Below are 21,544 nucleotides of genomic sequence, written 5' to 3' on the forward strand. Positions count from 1 at the left end.
ATTTTTTCTTTAGGTGTATGAACAGATCACTAAATTACCTCCTACCTCTTACGACAGAGGAGGAACAGCAGAAAGTTGTTGTTTGTAGTTGGTTTTTTTTGTTTGGTCGGGGGTTTTTTGCTTTGTTGTTTTTTTTTTTTTCCTTTTCTTTTTTTAGAAGAACACCTCTGAAATATGGCATATGTCCCACAACTTTGGACATTTTCCAATGTAAATAATATTGTAGTCCTGCTGGGTGTCTGTCCTGCTCTTAACGCCTAGCTCATCAGACATCAGATTTGCCCCAAGGGTTAGAAGCCTCCAGTACAATTCCCTTTTCCCAGCTTATGTAAAAGTAGCAACCAGACAAGTAGAAGACAACCGAGTACTTGAACCGCAAAGGCTGTGATACAAGCTTATACATTAAAGGGAATCCATGTTCTCCACCCACAGGAGGACTTCTGCTGAACAACACAGATCAACCACTAAACAACCTGTAGGAAGCCAGCTACTAAGCTGCATGTATGTGGGACTATCTGCAGTACACTGAAGCACTTAAAAAATCCACAACAAACAGATCAACCAAGGCTACTGGTAAACATTTCGTAAAAGATTTATTTAAGTATCATTTATCACAAAGAGGAAAATACATATAAGATTAGAAGCATGCAACCATCTTCCACATTTCTATTTATTTTTCTTGCATTTTCAGCACATTGTAATACAACTTGTGTGCACCCTCACTTCTTCCTGAAAAATACAATGTTTCAAGACATAGGATAACCAAAAAAACACAATAAAGGTAAGATAACATATGAGAAAAGTGCAAAGTAAAAAAAGTCACATATATACCACATTCAAACCCCCTCTTCCTCCAAAAAATGGATAAAGGCAAGCCGTCCTTTTGCTGTACAAACAGATTGTCTTTACGAACTACTTAACAAAAAAAATTAATATAAATTAAGGGCACGATCCTGCAGACACTTATAATTGTAGCTAACTTCAATCATAGATTGGCTCAGTTGATATTATTAAAAGCCACAAGTTAGTCACATGCATAAGTTCTTGCAGTATAAGGCCCTAAGGCAATAAAATGTTTAAAAGCATTAAGGAGGACAAAAATTAAAGCAAACAAAAATCACTCCCAGATGTGTTTTGCTTAGTAAGTTCATATCAAACATATTTTAAACAAAACAATTTGCTCCTAAAGCCCTGAATATTTCTATTACTTAAGCAGTTTTGCAAGATTAAAAGACAAAACCCCCAGGAAGCTGGTACAGATGTTAATTAACATAAAAATTGCTTCAGACAGGTATGTAGGGAGGTGGAGGTTCCTTCTCAGGCATCTTCACTGCCATTTCATAGGTTGGCAGAACATACTAAAAAGAAGACATTTTGAAGAAATTAATGCAGAAGGTTTAGAAAAAAAAACAGAACAAAAACATGCATGCCCCATCAGCAACTTAATCCTCTGTTGTAGGCAAATGTTTTTATGAAGAACTTACTGCTGTTTCTAGTAAGCTAGTGAGGAAGTCAAAGAAGGTGCAACAGTAGTTTACTGCTCTGCTGAACCTAACCCTAGGTCATTTATTCCACCCCACTGTCTCTTGGTTTTGCAAAGCAGCAAGGAAGGTTCTGACTGGTGCAATGAGAAAGCTTCACTCTACTACAAGAAAAACATTCAAAGACTTTTCTCTACAAACCCTCCTATTTTATGCACTTTAAGAATGTAACTAAGAAATAACCCACTGTAACATTAGCTGCTTTAACTTTTTTTAATCTCTCCAGTCTTTGTTAGAAAGCTTGTAAACATACATGATATGGTGGTTTTCTACTTCAAAATAAAATGATGATGGTTCCTTTTATCTCAAAAAGAGGTTTTACCTGTGGAGGAGCTTCAAAAGCAGGGTACACAGCTATCTCTGGCAAATTTCTGTTGCTGATATATTTATAGCAGTTCCATACACAGTTAATTAGATATGCCTGAAAGAAGAGAGATTTCTCTTTTTAAAGACCTCATATACATTAGCTGATTCAGAAATCAGATGCTGGGTTACGTTCATATGACAAAAAGGAGCATAAATCAACTTAGTCGATACATATCTGAGGAATGGTTGCTATTTCACAGATTTAGCCACATACCTATGTTGTTCCCCATTTAGCTTTGCTACCATAGTGACTCACAGAGTATGAACCACACAGGTTTTAGCAAAAGAATTCACAGATCCATTCAACTAATCTCTCTATCAGCCTCTGCTAATCAAATTCATCCCTGACTGGCTTATGCTTCTGTGGATCTCAGTCCAAACTTGCCAGGAGGAGGAGAGGCCAACAGCACAGTCCCACTCACCCCTGAGCCCGCATTACTATTTGTCCAACTACCAGTGCGAAGGAGAGGGCACGAACACACAACTGGAGTGGCAAGGAGAAGACGGTATAGCAAAGTAGCCTGGACTTAAGTCAACATTAACTGCTGTAGAAAGACATACCATCATGCTCTGATGAGGATTAGATTTTTTTTTATTATTATTAATCTCTATAGCATTACTCTTGCTAAATTTTTCACTGGCAAGTTAGCATGTGGTTATACATAAGGTACCAAATTTCCCAGTCAATTACAAAAATATTATCTACTGTATTAGGCTTCCACTCTCCCCAGTCAGACATTCTTCTTGGAGAAAATATAGAAAAAAACCAGTAAAAATACTTTTTCATGACTTCACTTTTTTTCTTAAATACAATCTGAATGCAATAAAGGAATATTGTCATGGCCAATGTATATTATCAACTCATTTCTGTAATATGCTTTGTCTTCACCAGTTTTTGTAATTCAAATGAATGCCTCTGTATTTAGATCATTAGAAGGAAAATAACTGGTAATATCACTCTTTAGTAGGAAGAAAGATGCAGCTCTGAATTAACCTATGCATTTCCTCCTTCCATTATCTTTCTTCCAAAACATGCACCCTGGTTTGTTAGGCACAGTGAGAGATTTTAAAAGTTTTGTTTAAAAAACTTGTATGCAGTAACTCAATATTGTTTCACTAACAAGCTTAATTACAAATATTAAATTTATCTCCACATATGCAAAAAGATGGTATTTGAAATCTTCGTGCATTCCTACTTCCTACTCAGGAAGGGCAGAGCCGCATAAACATGCCCCACTGCATACAAACAAGTTAGTTGAAGACACCAGTACACAAAATGTAAGACTTAAGTCATACCATAATTGAACATCCTAACAATTCTGCTCAAAGTTCTTAAGTCAGCATTAAGAAGTTAGCCAAGTTCTTAATTCAGCATTAAGAATTAACTCAGATTGATAGCATCTTAACATAGTAACTCATGAAACAGACATATGCTTAAGTTTTAACTTACCTTTAAAATGATAAATAAAGCGAAGAACACCAGAACAATAAACAAGAGACAGCTGGAGTCCAAGGCAAGGAGATCATCTTTGTAAGGGAAATCCGGCTAGTTAAAAATAGGGAAGGGAGAGAAACGGAGGAGATAAGCACAAACACTGCACAGTCACAAATATGACAGAAGGACATCCAAACTTCACACCAAATGAAACAAACTCCTGCGTAAACTACTCTGCCAGAAACAACAAAAAGTTCTGTTTCTCACTAGTTTCTTCTTTATCCTCCCACAAAGCACAGTATTTATATCCTGCCTCTGTCCTGCGAGAACAGGTCACTACAGAAGAGGGCTACCTATACAGAAGCCTTGTACTATCTATGTCCGTAGTCACTACCTCAACCTCATGCTAATACAGATTTTGTACTTATAGAGCATTTGTACTTATGGTCCTCTATTGATAACTCTTTAATGACTTAGTATTAATTACCTCCCATCAGTCCAACCAGTAATGTACATACGTGCAGAGTAGAAAGGAAAAAAGTTGCCCCTAAACTTGAGACAAAACAAAGAGTTTCTGCAAATTTCAGACTCTACTCTTTCCCTGGCAACAGTAACAAAGCCCCTCTCCAACACCAATCCAATTTTTTTGTTGTTTATCTCTGTTTTAAAAGGATTTTTTTTTTAACATCCACTTGAACAGATCTAAACACCAGCCAGAAAGAACTTGTGATCCCCGTTAACTGACAGTGTGTTCTATCCATTGAGTCTTCTTGCAGTTAAAACACAAGCAGTGTTAATGTCAACTCCATTACAGTTTCCTTAGAAGGTATTGTTGCAAAATGAGAAAAGCCGTATAGAACATAAAAAGGAACCCTCAGAATCTCAGATTCCATCCCATAATGCTGTAGGACCCTACATCATATGAATCCTTACCTATCCTCTTCTTCCCCTCCCCCACCAAACAGGGGTCAGCACATTTTTCATCTGCAGTAGCAAACCTGCCACAGAACCACATCGCTTAAAGGGTTAAAGGTCAAAACCTTTGTTTTGAGTACAGATGTAGGAGAGAGTTTAAACCAACAACTACCATCACAATTCTTTCTTTACTCTCCCTGCCTTTCCTTTTAGGGAGCAATGACACCTTTGGCCCTTCCACCTCTGATAAGCTCTCATTCTCATAACCACCCTAGCAGTCATTCCCTATGGTTGCTACAGCCTGAATTCCTCTTCTGTATGCACAGGAAGGTAACTATAGCTCAGTTGCTTATCCAATTAAACCAAAGTTTAATTTCAAATGTAAAATATCAACTTGAGCTAAACAAACACTTACCAACTGATCCAGGTAATCCTTGATTCTGGGCAAGTAGGTTAGAGAACTGATGGCAACCAGACAACTGAGCACAAAGTCAAACAGTTGGTAACAGAAAAATGGGATCAGCCAGCCTACACGATGCTAAGAAGGAAAAAAAAGAAAGCAGCAGCCTGTAAGGTATCCCATTAAAGATTCAAGTAGCAAGTTTAAAACCATGTACTATAAATATACTTACAGAGATTGCACCGTACACCATCATTGCACTGATTGTGAACATGAGGAGGGAAATAGCAAACAGAACACAGGCATTTTCTGCAGTAAAAGAAAAACAATAAGCATCAGTCATTTCCTGAAGTTGTCACACTGCAGCTGACAGGTACACAAGCTCTATCCATTACTATGATCTCTTCTCACTCAACTGTTTCATCTGTGCAGCAGCACAGAATCAGACCTCTCCTAATGGAAAAAGATCTGGTTCAGGAAAACCAGCAGGCATTTGCAAAAATCCCTCTGCCTTAATCAAAAGCCTGAATAAAGCTCAGACACACCAATTAGAAGCCTGACATAGTTTGACAGTAATGCAACATAATGATGCTGATTTGCAATATATGTCAGTGCTAAAAGTATGTGGGTGATTAACTTTACAACTGGAAAGAATTTTAAGTGAAGCTAGCACAGTATCAACTTTTACACTTTAAAATGGTTTGATTATGCAATTCGGTCATTGGCAGTGGGTACAGCACTGCTCCTTCAGTAACACTAAGGAAAACAGGAAATTGCTGTGTGGAAGGTATCCCATTATTTATAAGAAAAGGCAGTTGAACAGAAGCCAAATGGTAGCAGAATCCAGGACACTCATGGGAACTGAATGATAAAGATTCTCCTTGTGGATCACAGTTACTGATGACAGAAGCACAGCTGCTTTCCATGAGTTACATTATACTAGTTCTCCTACAGTAAACACAGTTTACATTTTTAAACACAGAGAAAGAAACCAGCTTGAGAGTCTATAGATGTGGTAAGCTAATGTTTTTAGCAATACTGAAGCCAAACTGTGTGGTTCCCATGCTTGAAACAGATGATCTGAGAATTATAACTTTCTAGTCTGCAACCAATTTGAAAAGATACACTGTAGAAGCACTTATGTACTCAATTCAGTACAAGATAATAATATCTACATACACAGATGGCATCAAGAAGGAGGTCTTCCCATGCCTGAAATGCATTGCATTGATCAGAGAGCCCTAAGTACTCAGCAATAACCAACAAGTGTGGTTTTCCTCTGAGGATTTGTTACAACATCCACATGCACAATCAAAATTGTAATATCCCTTCATGCGCACAAAACCCGCTAGCCCGTATTCCAATATGGGAAACGAGAATCTTTAAATCAAAAGCATGTGATAGCCATTTTACACTAAAGAGTGGACAAAGCACCTTCAGAAGCATCTCTCAGTCATATAAGCTTATGGCTACCAAGTACACCATTTGTTACAAAACGTGACATTTTACAGATATCTGCTGTAATTCTACTTAATATCTTGGCTTTATGAAGTATTTGGTCCTTGTTCCCACTCACTTCACTACTAACAAGCGTGAGTTACAGTCACAGGTCAGAACTGACAGGTCCTCAACTCAGGTCATGAACAACTAATATGAAGACTGTAAACCAGAACTCTCAAAATCCAGATTTGTGCTGTATTGTTTATCTCTGCTCCAGACTGGATCTGACCCTCCCTAAATTTTAGGGTAATACAACCGACTTAGACAAGCCACATTAGAATTGCCCCACTCAACATATTTCTGCACATTTAAAAACACGAAAAACAAAGCAAGCGCACAAGTTTACATGTCATACTACAGTTAAGAAACTTGGTCATTACAGACAAAAGTTTGACACTGATTACACTTCTATACATCATCTACTTCTGCTCTGTTGTTATTGATGAAGTGTGTTTAATTCTGCTCATGATGCTTTCTCTTCTGTTTCTTCTACATGTCAAACTTCTTAGATAAATAGTTTGGTTTCACTGAAGTACTTGGCATCCCAATTCTTCCTCTGTTCTTAGTAAAATGGCATGGTTTTCCTCTCAGTAAACACCCATACAGTAAATGTCTTTCCTTAAATCTATGAGGATCACCAAAAGTTCCAAAAAAATCTTTAAGAATAGTTTTCTGCTTTTTGTTTTACTGACACAGCAAGGATAGTAAATGTTTATGGAGAAAGTGAATTACAGATGTTCCACATACACTTCAACACTCAAAACATTAGAAAGCCAAGAACTCTTTAGAAATCTTATTGTTTAAGACCCTTAGGAGTAATATGAAATAAAAATAATATTCGATGTAAGTATTTTTTTTTATTCTTGTAAAGACCTCAATCCCAGAATAATTAAAGAAAAATTCAGAAAACAAGACAACCATATTTAAAAGCTGTATGCATATATTACACACCGTAATACACCGGTGTGTAATACACCATGATACTGCATGGTTTATTTTCTAATCAAACAGCAGTTATACACCTACCAGCCATCCTCTCAGAGGCATAGTAATTTCCGATGACTTCATACTGGATATCAACAGTTGGCACTATATTTGGATGAGTCACTTCTACTGTCAACAAGATGCCCATCAGCAAGTTCACCACCTGAGAAAGATCACAGTTACCTAAAGGTTATTTACACTGCAACAACTATGATCTTTTTAAAGACACGTTAATAAATATTAAACTCTTTGCTTTGCCTATATGTGGAAGGAAAAAAAAAAAAGAACCCAACTTACGATTAAATTTCAAGCTGATTTAGTTAAACCACTACCAAACAAACCAGAAGATCACTGGACACTTGCTAGTTTTAACGAATCACAACTGAATAGCTCTGCAAATCAAGAGGATGGATAGGGTTTATAAGGATTCAAATGACATAATTAAACTGATGCTGCATGATGAATGCACAGATTTGTGAACTGAAAAACTGGAAACAGTTAAAAGAGGCCAGGAAGGAAAAGGTACAACAACGGACACAATGAGGACATTTGGAAAGAGTTTCCGCTTTCTACAACAAATTGAAAGGCTGACTTAATTTAATGCACAAATTAGGTCCTGCAACCTACTCTTTCAAATAGTGCTGGGAGGCAAGCAGTACATGGGGATGTGCAAGCATCACACAGTAAATGCTAAGTATGAGGGAAAACTTCCACTACAGCTCTAATCCTCAAACGTAGTTTGCTTCTTGGTTTCTTCCATGTTACAGTCAATACAAGCAGGTGAGAACTGGCTCCCTCCCCTTCCTAAATCATTTATTAAAACCTCATCAGTTCTTATCAGAAAGGCTACACAAACACAGGTAAGAAATCTCACAAAAAGATTGAACCCCAAAATTTGTAAGCATTCAGCATTGGCTCTGTGCTTACCAGTCCTTCTCCTTGCTGACACTGCCATTGAAGACTACTTCTGTTTCCCCATTTTGGTACATACCAGAAATGCTTTCAGTGACAGTAAGAGTCAGAAGTAGCTTAAGCCTCTGCAAAACTGCCTTCATAGCATTTACAACCTATTCAAGATTTACAGCGGCATAGTTTCTGTTACTAATATCTGGAGAGACACACCAAAAAAGGCTACATGACAAGAAAAAGTCATGATGGTATTTTCAAGCTGCAGTTGTTTTCCAAGCAGTATTCAGTACGGTCACCACTACCAGCAGGATCTTTTACAATTACCCTCAAAAGAAAAAAACAGACTGGTTTGCAGTTTCTCACAACTTAGGAATATTTACCAGATATTTCTTCTTTTACTAGCCTGGTTCCAGAAGACAATGATAGTAATAGTGGCAAGTCTACACACAATCACTGAAGTTTTCAGTAAGGAAAAAAAGCTTTTGGACATTTAAAAGCAGTTTTAGCTTTTAAGACTCGCAGTTCCTGCAAGACTGTTGGGTTTTTTCTTTTTTTTTCTTCTAGGGTTTAGAGATACCATGGTGATAAGCTCGCTCACACTTTCTGCTAAAAAGAACCCTTTAGTGAAATCAAAGCTTATCATTTTGTAGAAATGCTATCATGTCATCATTTATTATACAAACTCATTAGAAAGTCCAGCTACTTTCAGCCATTTGTATCCTCCATTTTATGCCTTGGAATGTAAAATATAATAAATAGTACAGCTGGCAGTAAAGAACTAAGTTTAGCCACCAATATCTTTAGCCATGAAATGAGCATATTTTCCCCCCTCGCAAGAGGCTTCCTACAGGGCAAACTGTCAAGTTGCTCATCTGCCACGTGTCTAAATCTTTTATTTTGCTTCACCATTGTTCAAATGTATAGAATACTATATTCTCTCACCACTCCTGACTCATCCTTCTCTACTCTGGCTTTCTGCTCTCAATGTATTTTCAAGCCGCCTATTTCCTCCTCTCTGTGAGTGAACCAGGGATATCAACCTGTACTTTGGAAAGTAACTTCCTGCTCTGTAGTTGTTTTAAAAAGCCTATGTCAAGGTTCAGATCGTGCCAGTCGAAACATTGATTTCTACTTCATAGAACACAGAGACACATTCAATTATAGCTAAATCATTTATTGTTTATACACAGTCATCATTTTAAACTTAAATAGTGATAAAGTTTGGGACGAAAGACAATATTACTTCAATACTGAGTTTAACTGCCACGATAAGCTATCTGCCTCAAGATAAAGAGCAAGCAGTGCTTGAATCAATATAGAAGTACTAAAGAACTTGAATGCCTTGGAATTTGTGAGACTGTGATCCTACATCTGTCACTTTTTTATTTTCATCCTATCCATGGTCCTAATTTAGCATACAAAAGTCCTTAGTAATTTCACTAGTTACTGAGCACAGTTCAAAGCATTAAAGCTTTCTTTTCTCAACTTGAAATGGCACACAAGCAAAGAAGGAAATTAAAGAGTCATTCAAAAAACTAACTTAGAAAACCCAAACAACAACCCAAACCTCTGCCAATTAACATCCCAGGATTACCAATACTCCATTACTGCTATTTGTGGATCATATCACAGCACTGAGGAATTCATCATATTCAACATATGGATTTCAGTTAAGAGTTACCAACAACTCCGAATTAGGAGTCCTTTTAAGCACAAAGCCAGAGCCTGTATTTTAACTACTACCATTCTTCTTTCACAGAAGCTTGATAGCAAGACCACAAGGCTTGTTTCAGCTTGATAGTCAACATGACTGGCAGCATGAGTATGGTTTGGATTGCAAGGCATCATCAAAGCTTAAAAGAGTATACTCATTGCAAATAAAATATATGTTCACAAATGGTCTACGTGGAGAAGAATTTGGAAGAAAAAACATAGTACAGGTAAGCCTTGGTGTAATCTGAAGATTAAAACCACCACCCCAAAAAAAACCCCACCAACCCTGACAAGCCAGCACTCCACGGATAGCGCACCATTCCAAGGTAACACCTCAGAAATCCCAGCAGTCCCTACCCTAGTCTTTTTTGTTAGGAAGTAAAAAAAAAAAAAAAATAAAAAAATAAGTTACAAAATGCACGTTCAAATTCTTATTCAAAAGATGGTTCCATTAAAATGAAAAAACCCCTTAATTTTGTAGTAGTTTAAGTATTGTATTTTACTCTTATAATTGGGATAACTGAGCTTAATGAAGTTTGGTGTAGCTTGTATCAAAACTAAAAAAATCCAATAGCTGGTATTAAAGTGGAAAGTCAGCATTTATTACAAACTGGTAACAGAAATATTAGTTCCCCACATGATCAGAACTCAAAAGACTGTGAGACTATAACAAGCATTAGCTTTTTAATTATTGTGTTTTCTCTCCATGGTATACATTTAATGCCTCATCATGCAAGTGCTTAATTTCTCTGGAGGCCTGAACATGAAGTCTAGGTTTCCCCAAGCACTCCGAGTGATGAACAGACTTGGACATAAGCAAGAAGTCCTACTTATCATTTGCTTAATGAGTGGGAAAGAAGAGGGAAATTGCCTTGCACTACTATACGTTCTCATCTTCCTCTCACTTTTCCAGTATTTTTCCTTAAACATGTTCCTGAAGAAACAAATGAAGATGGGGTTTTTGTTTTGGTTTGGGTTTTTTTATTATACTGAAATAATAAAAACTGCAAAAGAATAATTTTAAATAGAGTACTTCACTGCTTCTAGCACTGTCAAAATCAGACTGAGACTTGTTACATTCCTTCATTTCTGTAAGTCTTGTTCAGTGAATAAACGACTCCAGAGATCATCCTCACCCTCCTGCTAACCAGTAGCAATTGCACCACTTTGACTCCATTGCTGAAGTTTGCTGCCAGAACGAAACAGCCACTCCCTCCAAAACAATGCTATTGCTTTTAGACTGTTTATTGAACTCTGATCTGATTTTTGCCAGTGCAGTGTTCATGCTTCCGGTTTCTGGAAAGCACGGTGCCTACTAAGAAATTTTACAGGAAGAAACAAACTTCAAAGCCACACGTTTGCAATTATGGAACTAGGAATAGGAGGTTTCTTTTTCCTTCCTACACAGAACAGTAGTGGGTGTTGCAGAGTAAACCAAACTATATTAGACCTGGAACTCAAGTACGAGCCCACTAGAAATGTTCTTCAACTCATCTTTTTGCAAATACAGTTTTATCTATTTATCAAAAACAGTAGCAGCATACAGACTGAAGCATACTGAAAAGATGCAGTTTGATCACACAGCATCAACAGCAGACATTTTAGAAGATAATGTTCTTGTTCCCTCTAGACTCACAGAAGTACACAACAAGGACAGTGCTGTAACTGTTTTGGTGAGGAGATAAGTTAATTAGATGCAAGATTTAAGAGTATAGAAATAAGCAAGGAATAGGAAAATGCCTAAAGAAATGGTTACATAAGAGTAACGCACATGTATTAAATAGCCAAAACTCTTACCTTACTAAAACATCTGGAGTAGATTGCTATGAGACTCCATTTTATGTTTGGTATCAAATTCCTTCAGGACTGCACAGCAGGAGAATACAGTCTATCCAGTAAATGCAGGCTGACCAAGATTTTCAGTAACACAAAGCTATTGTTGAACTAAGCATTCTCCCCCACCAAAAAGCTACTTCACTCACAAAAAACCACCCCAACAAACAAAACAAAGAAAAAAGCCACCCCACACAAAGTTATTACTATTTGTCCCACTGTAACTTACAAGCACAGATTATTAAATTGATTTAGAAGTACTTACCACAAGCTAGTGTCTGGAAGACTGAAGTTAGCAATATACTTAAATGCTAGGCCATTAAATCTTATTTTGAGTTTGTAAGCAGAAAGGTAAGTTTAACTTTCACCTTTCAAATTGTACTTTACCTTCAAAAGGTATGAATTATAGTTGAAATCTGATTTAAAGCATTAAGCAAGACCACCAAAGACTTCATGGTAAGACTTTATTTCATCCCAAACAGCTAACAGTTGTCAGACTTAAAAATCACCTTTTCCAAGCTGACAGCTGGGAAGAACTGCATAAAAATTTTCAATGCATAGTTTAACAAAGTGTTTGATACAGTTTATGGAAAAACACAGCTATGAAGTACTTCACATGCACCCTGCTACCCTGAACTCAATTATATTTTTCCCTCTAGCAGCCTGAATCCGTTGCAGTTACACAAGATCAAAGGAACACTTTGCCTCAGACACCACTGTGCCTCTGAAGCCATCAGCCTCATCAATAACCTGCATGCTTTTCACCGTCCATAAGCACTACAGGTATTTGCACACATTCAGAAAGGAGGAAGAGGTGCTGCATCCAGGCAAGAAGATGAAACAGAAGTACAGCAAGAGAGACAGAAGCTGGAAATACTACCAGGTCTGTGGCCAGGGAAAGCACATCCCTGCCCAGGGCCTCCACCAAGTTCCTGGGTTTCTAGATACTCCTGGGAACAGGAAACAAAAGTGGGGAAGGCAGTAAGGTCCGTCTGTTTCATAACAAGCATGAATGTCTCCTTACTGTTAACAATTCATGCTTTTACTTGAGGTATCAGAAACATATTCTTAATCTCCTTCCATCAGCATAGGGTAAAACTTCCAGAAGTTTTGCAGGTTTCCAGAACAAGTCTGATGTTCAATACTGCAATGGACCTTACTTTTATATTTTTAAATGAACTAATAGTAGAACTTGATCAAAAGCAAGACTTTTTTTCAAATTTCTTTTTGAAAAAGAAAAAATATCCCTTTCCTAAAGTTTTGTTACACTTCCCACCCCCCACCTTGCTTTTTCTTCCATTCCTCTCCCCTGCCGTTTTATTGTTTGCCTGTACAATTTTTTGTCAATGGAAGGACTGAGATAAAAAAAAAATTAAGGATCTCCCCATACTTGCTGAAGATAAACCATAAACTTGCCAAACTTAAATCCCCATGCCTGTAAAAGCAGTTTCTGTGCATGGTTTCTTCACATCAAGGCACAAAAATTCAACATTCTCCATTTTCACAATCTGGGGAAGGGTGAAGGAGAATACAGGCTTTGGTTACAGCTTCAGGAGAACCGAAAAGCTATGATGTAATGTTTTTTAACTATCCCCACATTTTTACTGCCCATGAGGGTAAGGGAAAGAAAAGATAAAGAAATTACTTCAATAAAGGGGAACTCAATTCCCCTTTAAGGGAACTAAGGGAAGTTAAGGCTCAAGGCCTTAACTTGCTGATACTGTTATCACATTTCTACTTTACTCTAGTTCAAAACTATCTTTAATATTTCAGCTTCACTACCACAGCTCTCTCCCAGTGAAAAAGAACCCAGCAGTCTGAAAACAAAAGGTGTTCTGGAAACTAAACCTGTTTCTATCGCTCCTCAACCGCTATGCTGAGAACACAGAGTACCAAATAACCAGGAACTTCCTTTTCCACAAAGCTCTTCAACAAGCAGAAACCATGCTTATTTTGAAGACTCTCACCTTCCTCTCTGAGGTTACACACTACTCAGGGGAACCACATCTCATCATCCTATTCTCAACATTCCCCAATTTCCAGTCTCCCCAAACATTAGCATCTCCTCTCTTACCAAGGCCACGTTCAGTACCGTTTCAAACATACAGAAGACCCTACACCTTCAATCTAAGAAAAGGAATAGGAGGAGTAACAGAACCCCTCGGAGACCCAAGTTAAAACGCCCTGAACCTTCCCTTCAATTTTATTTTTCTAACCACAGCAAGGGAGGCCGCCAAGGGACAACCGGGTTTGGCAAGCCTGAAACAGCCCCCGGGAAGGAAGAGGGGCCCGAACCACGCCGGGTGACTCCAGGAAACTCGTGCAGATTCCCCCGCACAGAGCAGCGCCGGGGACAACCGCGACGGCTGGCACGGCGACAGCTGACTCCCGAAGCAGAACAACTCCCCAGGCGAGGAGGGGGGGGTGCCCCACTGCGCCCGCCGCCACTGCCCCCCTCACAGCCCCCGGCCGAGCCCACCAGTGGCGCATGCGCGCTGCCCACTCCGCGCCCACCGCGCCCAGGCTGGGCAACGGCAGCACTCCCACGCATGCGCGCTGCGCACAACCCATATCACCGCCCCCTCAGCGGCGCCGGCTGCCCCCCGCGCTACTCTCTCACCATGTACCAGGTGCCCAGAATAATCGTGCCGGTCCGCACATGGCAGCAGCCACAACAGCGGGTACTATAGAACCGGTCCCGGCTCCGCTTGAACGTCATGGTAGCAGCGGCGATGCCAACCTCCCACCTACAGGCCCGCCGCTCGCCCTCTCCAGCCACTTCTCCAGCTAAGGGCCGTAAAACCCCCGCGCGCACGTCACAGACGCTGTGGCCAATCAGCCGCCGACAGCAGGGGCGCGGGGCTGTGCCTGCGGGAGGGAGCACGCGTTGCCGCGGCAACAGGCGATTGGCGGCGCCGCGGGCCAATCACAGCACCGCTGGGCGCAACGCCCTGTTGTTCACCTGTGGCGGCGGGGTGGCGGGGCGGGACTCACCTGAGGCGAGGCCCGGTGCCCGTCGGGCCCGCGGTGGGCGTTGCCCCCTCTGTCCGCCATGTTGAGGCGGAGCCCATTCTTCCCGCCACAGCCCCCTCAGGGGTGGTGCTGCTCCGCATGGCGGATCCTGGAGGGCCAGGCTCCTGGCCGTGCTCGTCTGGCGTCTGGGGCACAGCCCGCGGTGCTTCCCCGCGCAGTGTTGGTGGAGGTTGATCAGGGAGAATAGCCGGTGCTCGGCCTCCAAGCAGGCATTCAGAACCTTACGGGGAAAACTGCATTGTCCAGCGACAACCCTTTTCTTCCAAGAAAAACCGGAGTGGGTGTCCCCTTAGTAGAGCCCGCAGTGGCCTCCTTTGAGATACTACCAACATCCCATGGCTGTCACCGAAACCGGGCAGTACTGTAGAGGATTTAATTCACTGAAACCCTTTAGCTATTCTTTTGCATTAGTTCCTTGGATTAAAGTACTAATATTGTGTGTTACGTGCTAAAAGGATATGTGATAAGAGGGTAAACAGAAGAGGTGAGTTTTAGTCCACAAGGATACGTTACTTTTTTATGAGTTAAAGTCCCTGTTTGTGAGTGGATAATAGTATTTCATTAGTCCCACTGAAAATTGCAGGTGTTGCCAGATACATGTGTTTTAATTAGAAATAATGTATAAATCCAAGTGCTGCTTTCATATGTGTATGTGATAAGAGGTTGCGCCACCACTTAGACATAAGATCTCCTGTTCCCGTATGGAGCGAGACCTGTAAACTTCCTCTGACCCAAGGGCTGTCCTGATTTTTGCAGACCTGAGCTGTTGATACAGATATGCACACAGTTTATTTTAACCCTGGTGCAGCTGCAAGTATTTCCTTCTTGGCCATGTACAACCAATCTGAGACACTCACAGAACCATAAATATTTGCTGTACATATATACACTAAAATGTATGTCATATGTCAGTATTAATAGAGTTTTTTCACTCTGAACAACGAGAAGGTAATGAACATGACTGTACTCATCCTTTTGATATATTACAGATCCTACAATTAACGCATTTTATTTTTTCAGCTACTTAGTCTATTTTTAAACATGAGCTGTTGCTGAGTTGTTTGAAATTATTTACTTCAAGGCTTTAAAACTGACCTTTTTATTTTAAATCTTCTGTGTTCCTTAATTGGCATTTTTCTTCCTTAGGGCATATTTCATTTTTGAATAAACATGTTGTAAGTGCTGCTAAGACTGCTCTAATGATCCTATTACAAACTATTGTTTGTTTCTTTAGTGCTCCTAATGTTCTCAGCCATGTGCACAGATGCTTAATTATAAACACTCTGACTTAATGTAGCAAAACCGGACTAATTTTAATCAATATACATGTATGCATGTAAATAAATAGAAAAGCAATGTGCATTCTGTTGTAATCAGTCGTTTAAAAAATGAGTTTTCTCACAGATGGCACGTTGGGAAGCCTAAGCCAACTGTTTCTACAGCGTGCACGCCTGAATTGATTACATTGTTCCTGCGGAGTTGAGAGAGGCTCTCCCTCCTATTGGACTGTCCCAGTGTGAAAGAGGAATTCACAGAACTAGAGTTGAGTCAGAATAGAAAGCAGGAGCTTCTTGCTTGAGTGAGGGCCTCCACTTGGAAACACCTAGATTCCATTCTCAATTCAAATGGTTTGTGAGGGCGAGTGTTCCAACCAAGACCTTGCAGTTGGAGACTCTGCCTTCACTGGTATCACTGGCAGCTCTCATGTCAGGCTCAGATCTTCAGGGCTATTTTCATGAGATGAAAAAAATCTTAATTAAGTGTTCATATCTTTGTCAGCCAGGCTCAGAATAAAAATTGATGTGATTCCCTTGAGCTTCACTGCTTGTTATACCCTGCAGACAACAAAGATACTGGGAAGAATAATGTGAATGTCATTTAACATCACAAAGCAGCTTTCCACAGCAGGATAGACTGATGTGGAACTATTGAGTGGGCATAAAAATCCTTTCCACTTTCTCCTCCTCTCAAAAAAAGAAAAAAAAGATTAAACAATTGTTTTGAGAATGATTGCATTGTTTCATGTACTTGGGGGCAGAGAGGATAGGTTGATGATTTTAGTCCTACTCTCTGTGAAAGATTCCAGTTCTTCAATGCCACAAGCAGCCCAGATGACCTCAGGCAAGACACTTCATTCTCTCTGACCCTTAATTTTCTCCATTTTGCTAGTTCAGAGAGGATTTGTGAGGCTAAATACATGAAAAATTCTGAAGGGCTCAGCTTACAGTCATGGCAGCCAGAGCAAAATCTCAGGGAGACGGAGAGTACTGGTGATAAACTTTTCTTCCCAAATAGCAAAAAGACCTTGACATCGCAGAAGTAAATCGTACACCTCAACAACAGTAAGAGCAGAAAGCCCTACATATATCTGCAAGTCAGAAGCAGCTGCAAAAGAATGGTTCAGATTCCTTTACCAGCATGACACTTAACTCCTTCCCTCTCAGCAGGTAGGGAGGGGAGGAGTTTTGGTATCATGGTGTTTCTCATTTGCCAAACTAGTTAGGTCTTTCAAAATCTATGTCTAGCAGGAGATTTGAACTTCTGTCTTGAGAGGGCATGGCAATGTTTTACCAAACACAAATTATTATTTTTGAATAATCATATTTGAAAATAATATAAAAACACATGTGACAGCAGAACAGCTAGGATCATGTAAATAAGAAGCCAGGTTGCATTCTTCTTCAGCTTCTTCAAGACGTTAAGTTCAACACCTGCAAGATGTCAAAACAATACAGCACTAAGACTGTTTTATGCTGATCTTTGTAATTCCACAGTCTCTCCCTTTTGTGCCATTCTTCAGTCTATCCTTGGCTAAAAGATGTTGGTTTAGACTTATGCTGTAATCATTACTTCTCCTCTGCATGCTTCTCCTCTGAACTATTGCCAGGTTGCTTATGAAAGATGAGGTGCTATTCTGCTTCAGCATTTGCTCTATGTATGTGTGCGTGTGAGGGGAAACCTACAGACCATGAGCTGATAATCGTGCGTAACCTCCATGGGCAGAGTTCATATCACTTTATAATGAAAATATTGTCCTGTGTGGTGTTGGGGAAACTGAGGCACAGTGAGATGAACTGATTTAACCAACACCACAAAGGCTAGTGAAAGCAACAGGAACATCAAGCAAGTTTCCTGTCCAGTGGCTGCTTTGCCAGTGAAGAAAAGGTGCAGTGCAGGACACGCTGGAGCTCTTCCATCCCAAATGGAAGGCATTTGACTATGAGGGCAGTAACAAGCTACTTCTACAATTTTTTTTCTATAACTTTACTCTATGCGTGTGTCTACTACTCTACATTATCAAATAAAAAGAGGAAAGGGGACTTTGCTTCTCAGACTTGGTTATTTTCCACACTGAACAACAATTTTTAAATTAAAAACAAAAAAGCAAGGTTTTTCAACATCCCAGAGAAACTAATGTCTTTACGTAGATACAGTATATAGCACCATATCCCTTTAACAGAATTTAGAAAAATCGATAGAACTGGTGAAAAATATCTGGGCTGAGAGCATGGATTGGCTTTTTGCTTCCTTCAAAAAGATAAGAATGTACTGGAGTAAAAGCAAAGCATTAACATATCAATGAGGGGAAAAAAAACCCAACCATAAAATAAACTAGTCAGGAGGGAAACTTTCCTGTTGGTGACTCACGCAGTGAAATCCTAGATATCCTGAAGTCGGCATTAACAAATTTTACCAGCCTTTGTCTCCAAGATGGATTCTGCTAGAAGAAAACAAGCTAATCTGGAGATTCAGTGGTTTCTTGTAAAAGAGATAAGAAAGTAATAAGAATGTATCATGATGAGTTTTGTGGTTATTGGATTTTTACTTTTGTTTATTGAATTAATCAACATCACTTTGAGATTCCTAATGTAATGTTCCAAGCTTCTGTACTTTCTGTTCTAGTTGATTGCTGTTAACAATATGAATTATCTTTTACCAGCAAAAGTCAATTTAACTCAGTTCCAAACCTTTTAACTTGTAACAGATGGATCAGAAAGTCAGGGTTAGAAAAGAAGCTAAAACATGACAGCATGACGTAAAACTTTTATTGGCACAAGACCGTGTTTCTGGGTTACTTGCTGTACGCTCAGGTTTTCTGAATATCAAACACTGAATAAAAATTCTTGTATTCATTTACAGAATCAAAATCTGCTAGACTAAAAGAGCTGTGTTTCATTTATATCAGGCTTTATACAGCTGAGGAGCTATAAAAACGTCTAAAAATAATGTACAGCATTTTCCTCCATCTGAAATGGTACTTGCAAGTTCAGATATCTCAGTATTTTCACATGACTAGAAGTGAGTGCTGGAAACGGGAAATGTCCTGTACTTGCTGGCAGTCTCCCCCTTCCAGCCCTCAGCCTGGACTTGCCTCTCCATGAATCCTGGCAGGGGGAACAGGAGGAGCCCGAGGACCCGAACGCTACCCACTCAGGGAAGTAGGAAGAGTTACCTTCTGATAACTGTTATTTCTTTACACGTTGGCTCTTTGAATATGTTTGCAGCTTGGGACGTCAGCAAAGATTTCCAGGAGGAACACAATGGCAAGCAGCTGACGCTGCCAAAAGTGCTTGATTAAGTAATTTATCATGTGTCTCTGTAGCTTACAGTACTCAGAACCACACCAAAGGAGAATGGCACATGGATACAGATACCAAAGTTTGATATAAATTAAAGTTTACCAAGTTTCTAGTAGTCTCTCAGTGGGATGGTACAAGGGTCAGTTATTGTTACAGGGGCTTTTTCCCAAGAAGACGGAGTTTGTTTCAGAGACCAATGCGTTACAGTGTCCTTTCAGTACAGGAGGATGCTTCCTTTGCTGATGAGAACATCTGCAGAGCTGAATGTCAGGGGTAGCACATACTGGAAACTTCATTTTGCCTTAAAAAGAGCCCTGGGTCTGATTCAGTATGATCACAGAAGAAGGACAAGATTTCCTATATCTGATCTTGGTAGCCCATGACTTAAAAACCCTCCCTCCTCACAAGGAGCCAGCTACCCTTAGAGCATTTTCAGTATTACGGAGCAGGCCTGTGTTGTTAGCATAGCAAATAAATTATTTTCCGCCAAGCAATTAGCACGTCTACCTGATACTCGGCTCATGCAGATATGTCAGCTGTGCCACTGATCTGCAGAATGGGTGGAACCTTGATAATTATAGATAATTACAACGATCAATTACAGATAATTATGGAACAGCAGGCCCAATTCCTCTCCGTGTTTGCCCCACTTAACCCTGATGGTGTTACACCACCGTTTGAGTGTGAAGCAAAGGTTCAGCCTCTGCATCTGCATACTGCAGTCTGCCTCTGAGTAAACACAGCTTTGTAGGTCAGGAGTTCAATTACAGCATCAACCACATCTTAATGCCTGACATACTCACAGACCCATCGCTTACGGATATGGCCCTATTATTAGGGATATAGCCCATCTTCCACCTTCAAAAGGCTCCCACAAGAAAGAGCATCATTACAAAAATAGAGCAGAATGAGTTTAATAGAAAGTTGCAACTTAAAGCAGTGTATTTCATAATTTGCAGCTGCTGCTGTAACAATTAATTGCTTGCTCCTAACCAGATCATAGATGTTTTCCCAGCCACACTTCACCCAACCTCCCACGCCGCGGCTGCACCAGAGGCTTGATTTCCAGCCGCTGGACCATCTGCAGGCCCAGGGAGAGCTTTTGGCTGTTCCCGAGGCGTGTGCCAATCAAGCAACTAATAAATTGCTTAGGAAAAAGGCAGGGGGAGCCAGCTGGATCTGGCCCATGAAGTGGCAATTGGGCAACTGACTACACTGGGTTGATGAACGACCAAAAAGAGGCTACTCTGGATTTACCCTTCGAAGGGATAAGTTATACAGAGAATAAAAACATTCAGCTCTAGCACAAGCAATGCTACAACCTGTTGGAGGTGTTACGCTACTCTCCAGCTACTAAAGATCAGAGACCAGGAGAATGAACGTACCAAGCACATTCGTTTAAGTCTCCTGGTGCCAGAAGCAGCATAGCAGGCTGATCATTTGCGCAGAACGGTTAATTCTCGTAGAAGAGAAGGGGAGACATGTCTTAAAAGCATAGAAACCAGGGAGTAGCCTGAACATGCAGTGATGAAAGGAAGGGGAATTTCATAAGGGACTCAAAGGTCTGCTTTTCAAAGGCGCTGACCATCTGCAAAGATGCCTCTGAGGACTAGGAAGTGAAAGAATGGAAGTTAACAGCAGCTGCTGAGTGCTTTCTGTTTTGGTTTGGTTGGTTTTTCAAACTCAGTCCATTCACTGAGGAACCAGACCCTCAGCACACTTTCCCATCCCTGGGAGCCCGTGTAGGAGCAGCCCTGGGGGATACGGCACAGAAAGGCTCCTGGCACTACCGCAGCCGTATCAACCAAACGGTGCCCAACATACCCGTCCTAACTACTCGCAGCAGTGGTACCAATACAGCAGATGAATTGCACAAACTGTACATTGCCACTAAATTTGCCCTGAAGAGAGCTTTGCAATTATTTAGGAAAGCCTATGATCAACAGTATTTAGTTGTAGGACTGTATTTATTTTTCCTACATTAGAACGTGACGTTAAGTAAGGTGCTGCTATAAACTACTGAGCCCATCTGTGTTACAGTGATGACTTCCCATCTGTGAAACAGTGGAGCCAGAAGAAAAGTACAGCTCTCCTGATACCGCTGATGTCAGTAAGAGTGGTACTGATGAATTTGACAGAAAAACTGGGTATATAATTTGCTGTTGCTTGTCATCACCACCGCAGTCAACTTGTCAGGGCTACAGGTCTTGATTGTTCTTTTATCCCAACAACAGAAGAATGTCATGAGGATTTCCTAAACCTAAAAGGGTTCAGATGAAGGAAATGTCTTAAAAAACATTAGCAGTACCTCGAAAAAGCTTGAAAATTAAATGTT

General features: G+C 40.2%; 1 protein-coding gene across 1 annotated transcript; it reads right to left on the minus strand.

Annotated features, from left to right (window-relative positions):
• Nucleotides 1-568: 568 nt before the first annotated feature.
• Nucleotides 569-14,382, minus strand: LAPTM4A (lysosomal protein transmembrane 4 alpha). The gene is made up of 7 exons (XM_059835322.1): nt 14,217-14,382; nt 7,184-7,304; nt 4,890-4,966; nt 4,673-4,795; nt 3,358-3,453; nt 1,864-1,962; nt 569-1,358 (listed from the first exon to the last, which is right to left on the minus strand). Exons 1-7 carry the CDS (start codon nt 14,313-14,315, stop codon nt 1,284-1,286), a joined length of 690 nt encoding a protein of 229 aa, XP_059691305.1. The 5' UTR covers nt 14,316-14,382; the 3' UTR covers nt 569-1,283.
• Between the last annotated feature and the right edge of the window lie 7,162 nt (nt 14,383-21,544).

The sequence above is a fragment of the Gavia stellata genome, chromosome 2 (assembly GCF_030936135.1).
Source record: "Gavia stellata isolate bGavSte3 chromosome 2, bGavSte3.hap2, whole genome shotgun sequence".
Lineage (NCBI taxonomy): Eukaryota > Metazoa > Chordata > Aves > Gaviiformes > Gaviidae > Gavia > Gavia stellata.

Excerpts from the sequence above, each read along its gene's own strand:
- LAPTM4A (XM_059835322.1), bottom strand. The coding sequence starts at position 14,315 with ATGACGTTCAAGCGGAGCCGGGACCGGTTCTATAGTACCCGCTGTTGT. Across the intron at positions 3,454-4,672 it reads AGGATTACCTGGATCAGTTG|CCGGATTTCCCTTACAAAGA; the intron begins GTAAGTGTTTGT and ends ATTTTTAACTAG. Across the intron at positions 1,359-1,863 it reads CTTTTGAAGCTCCTCCACAG|TATGTTCTGCCAACCTATGA; the intron begins GTAAAACCTCTT and ends TCTTCTTTTTAG.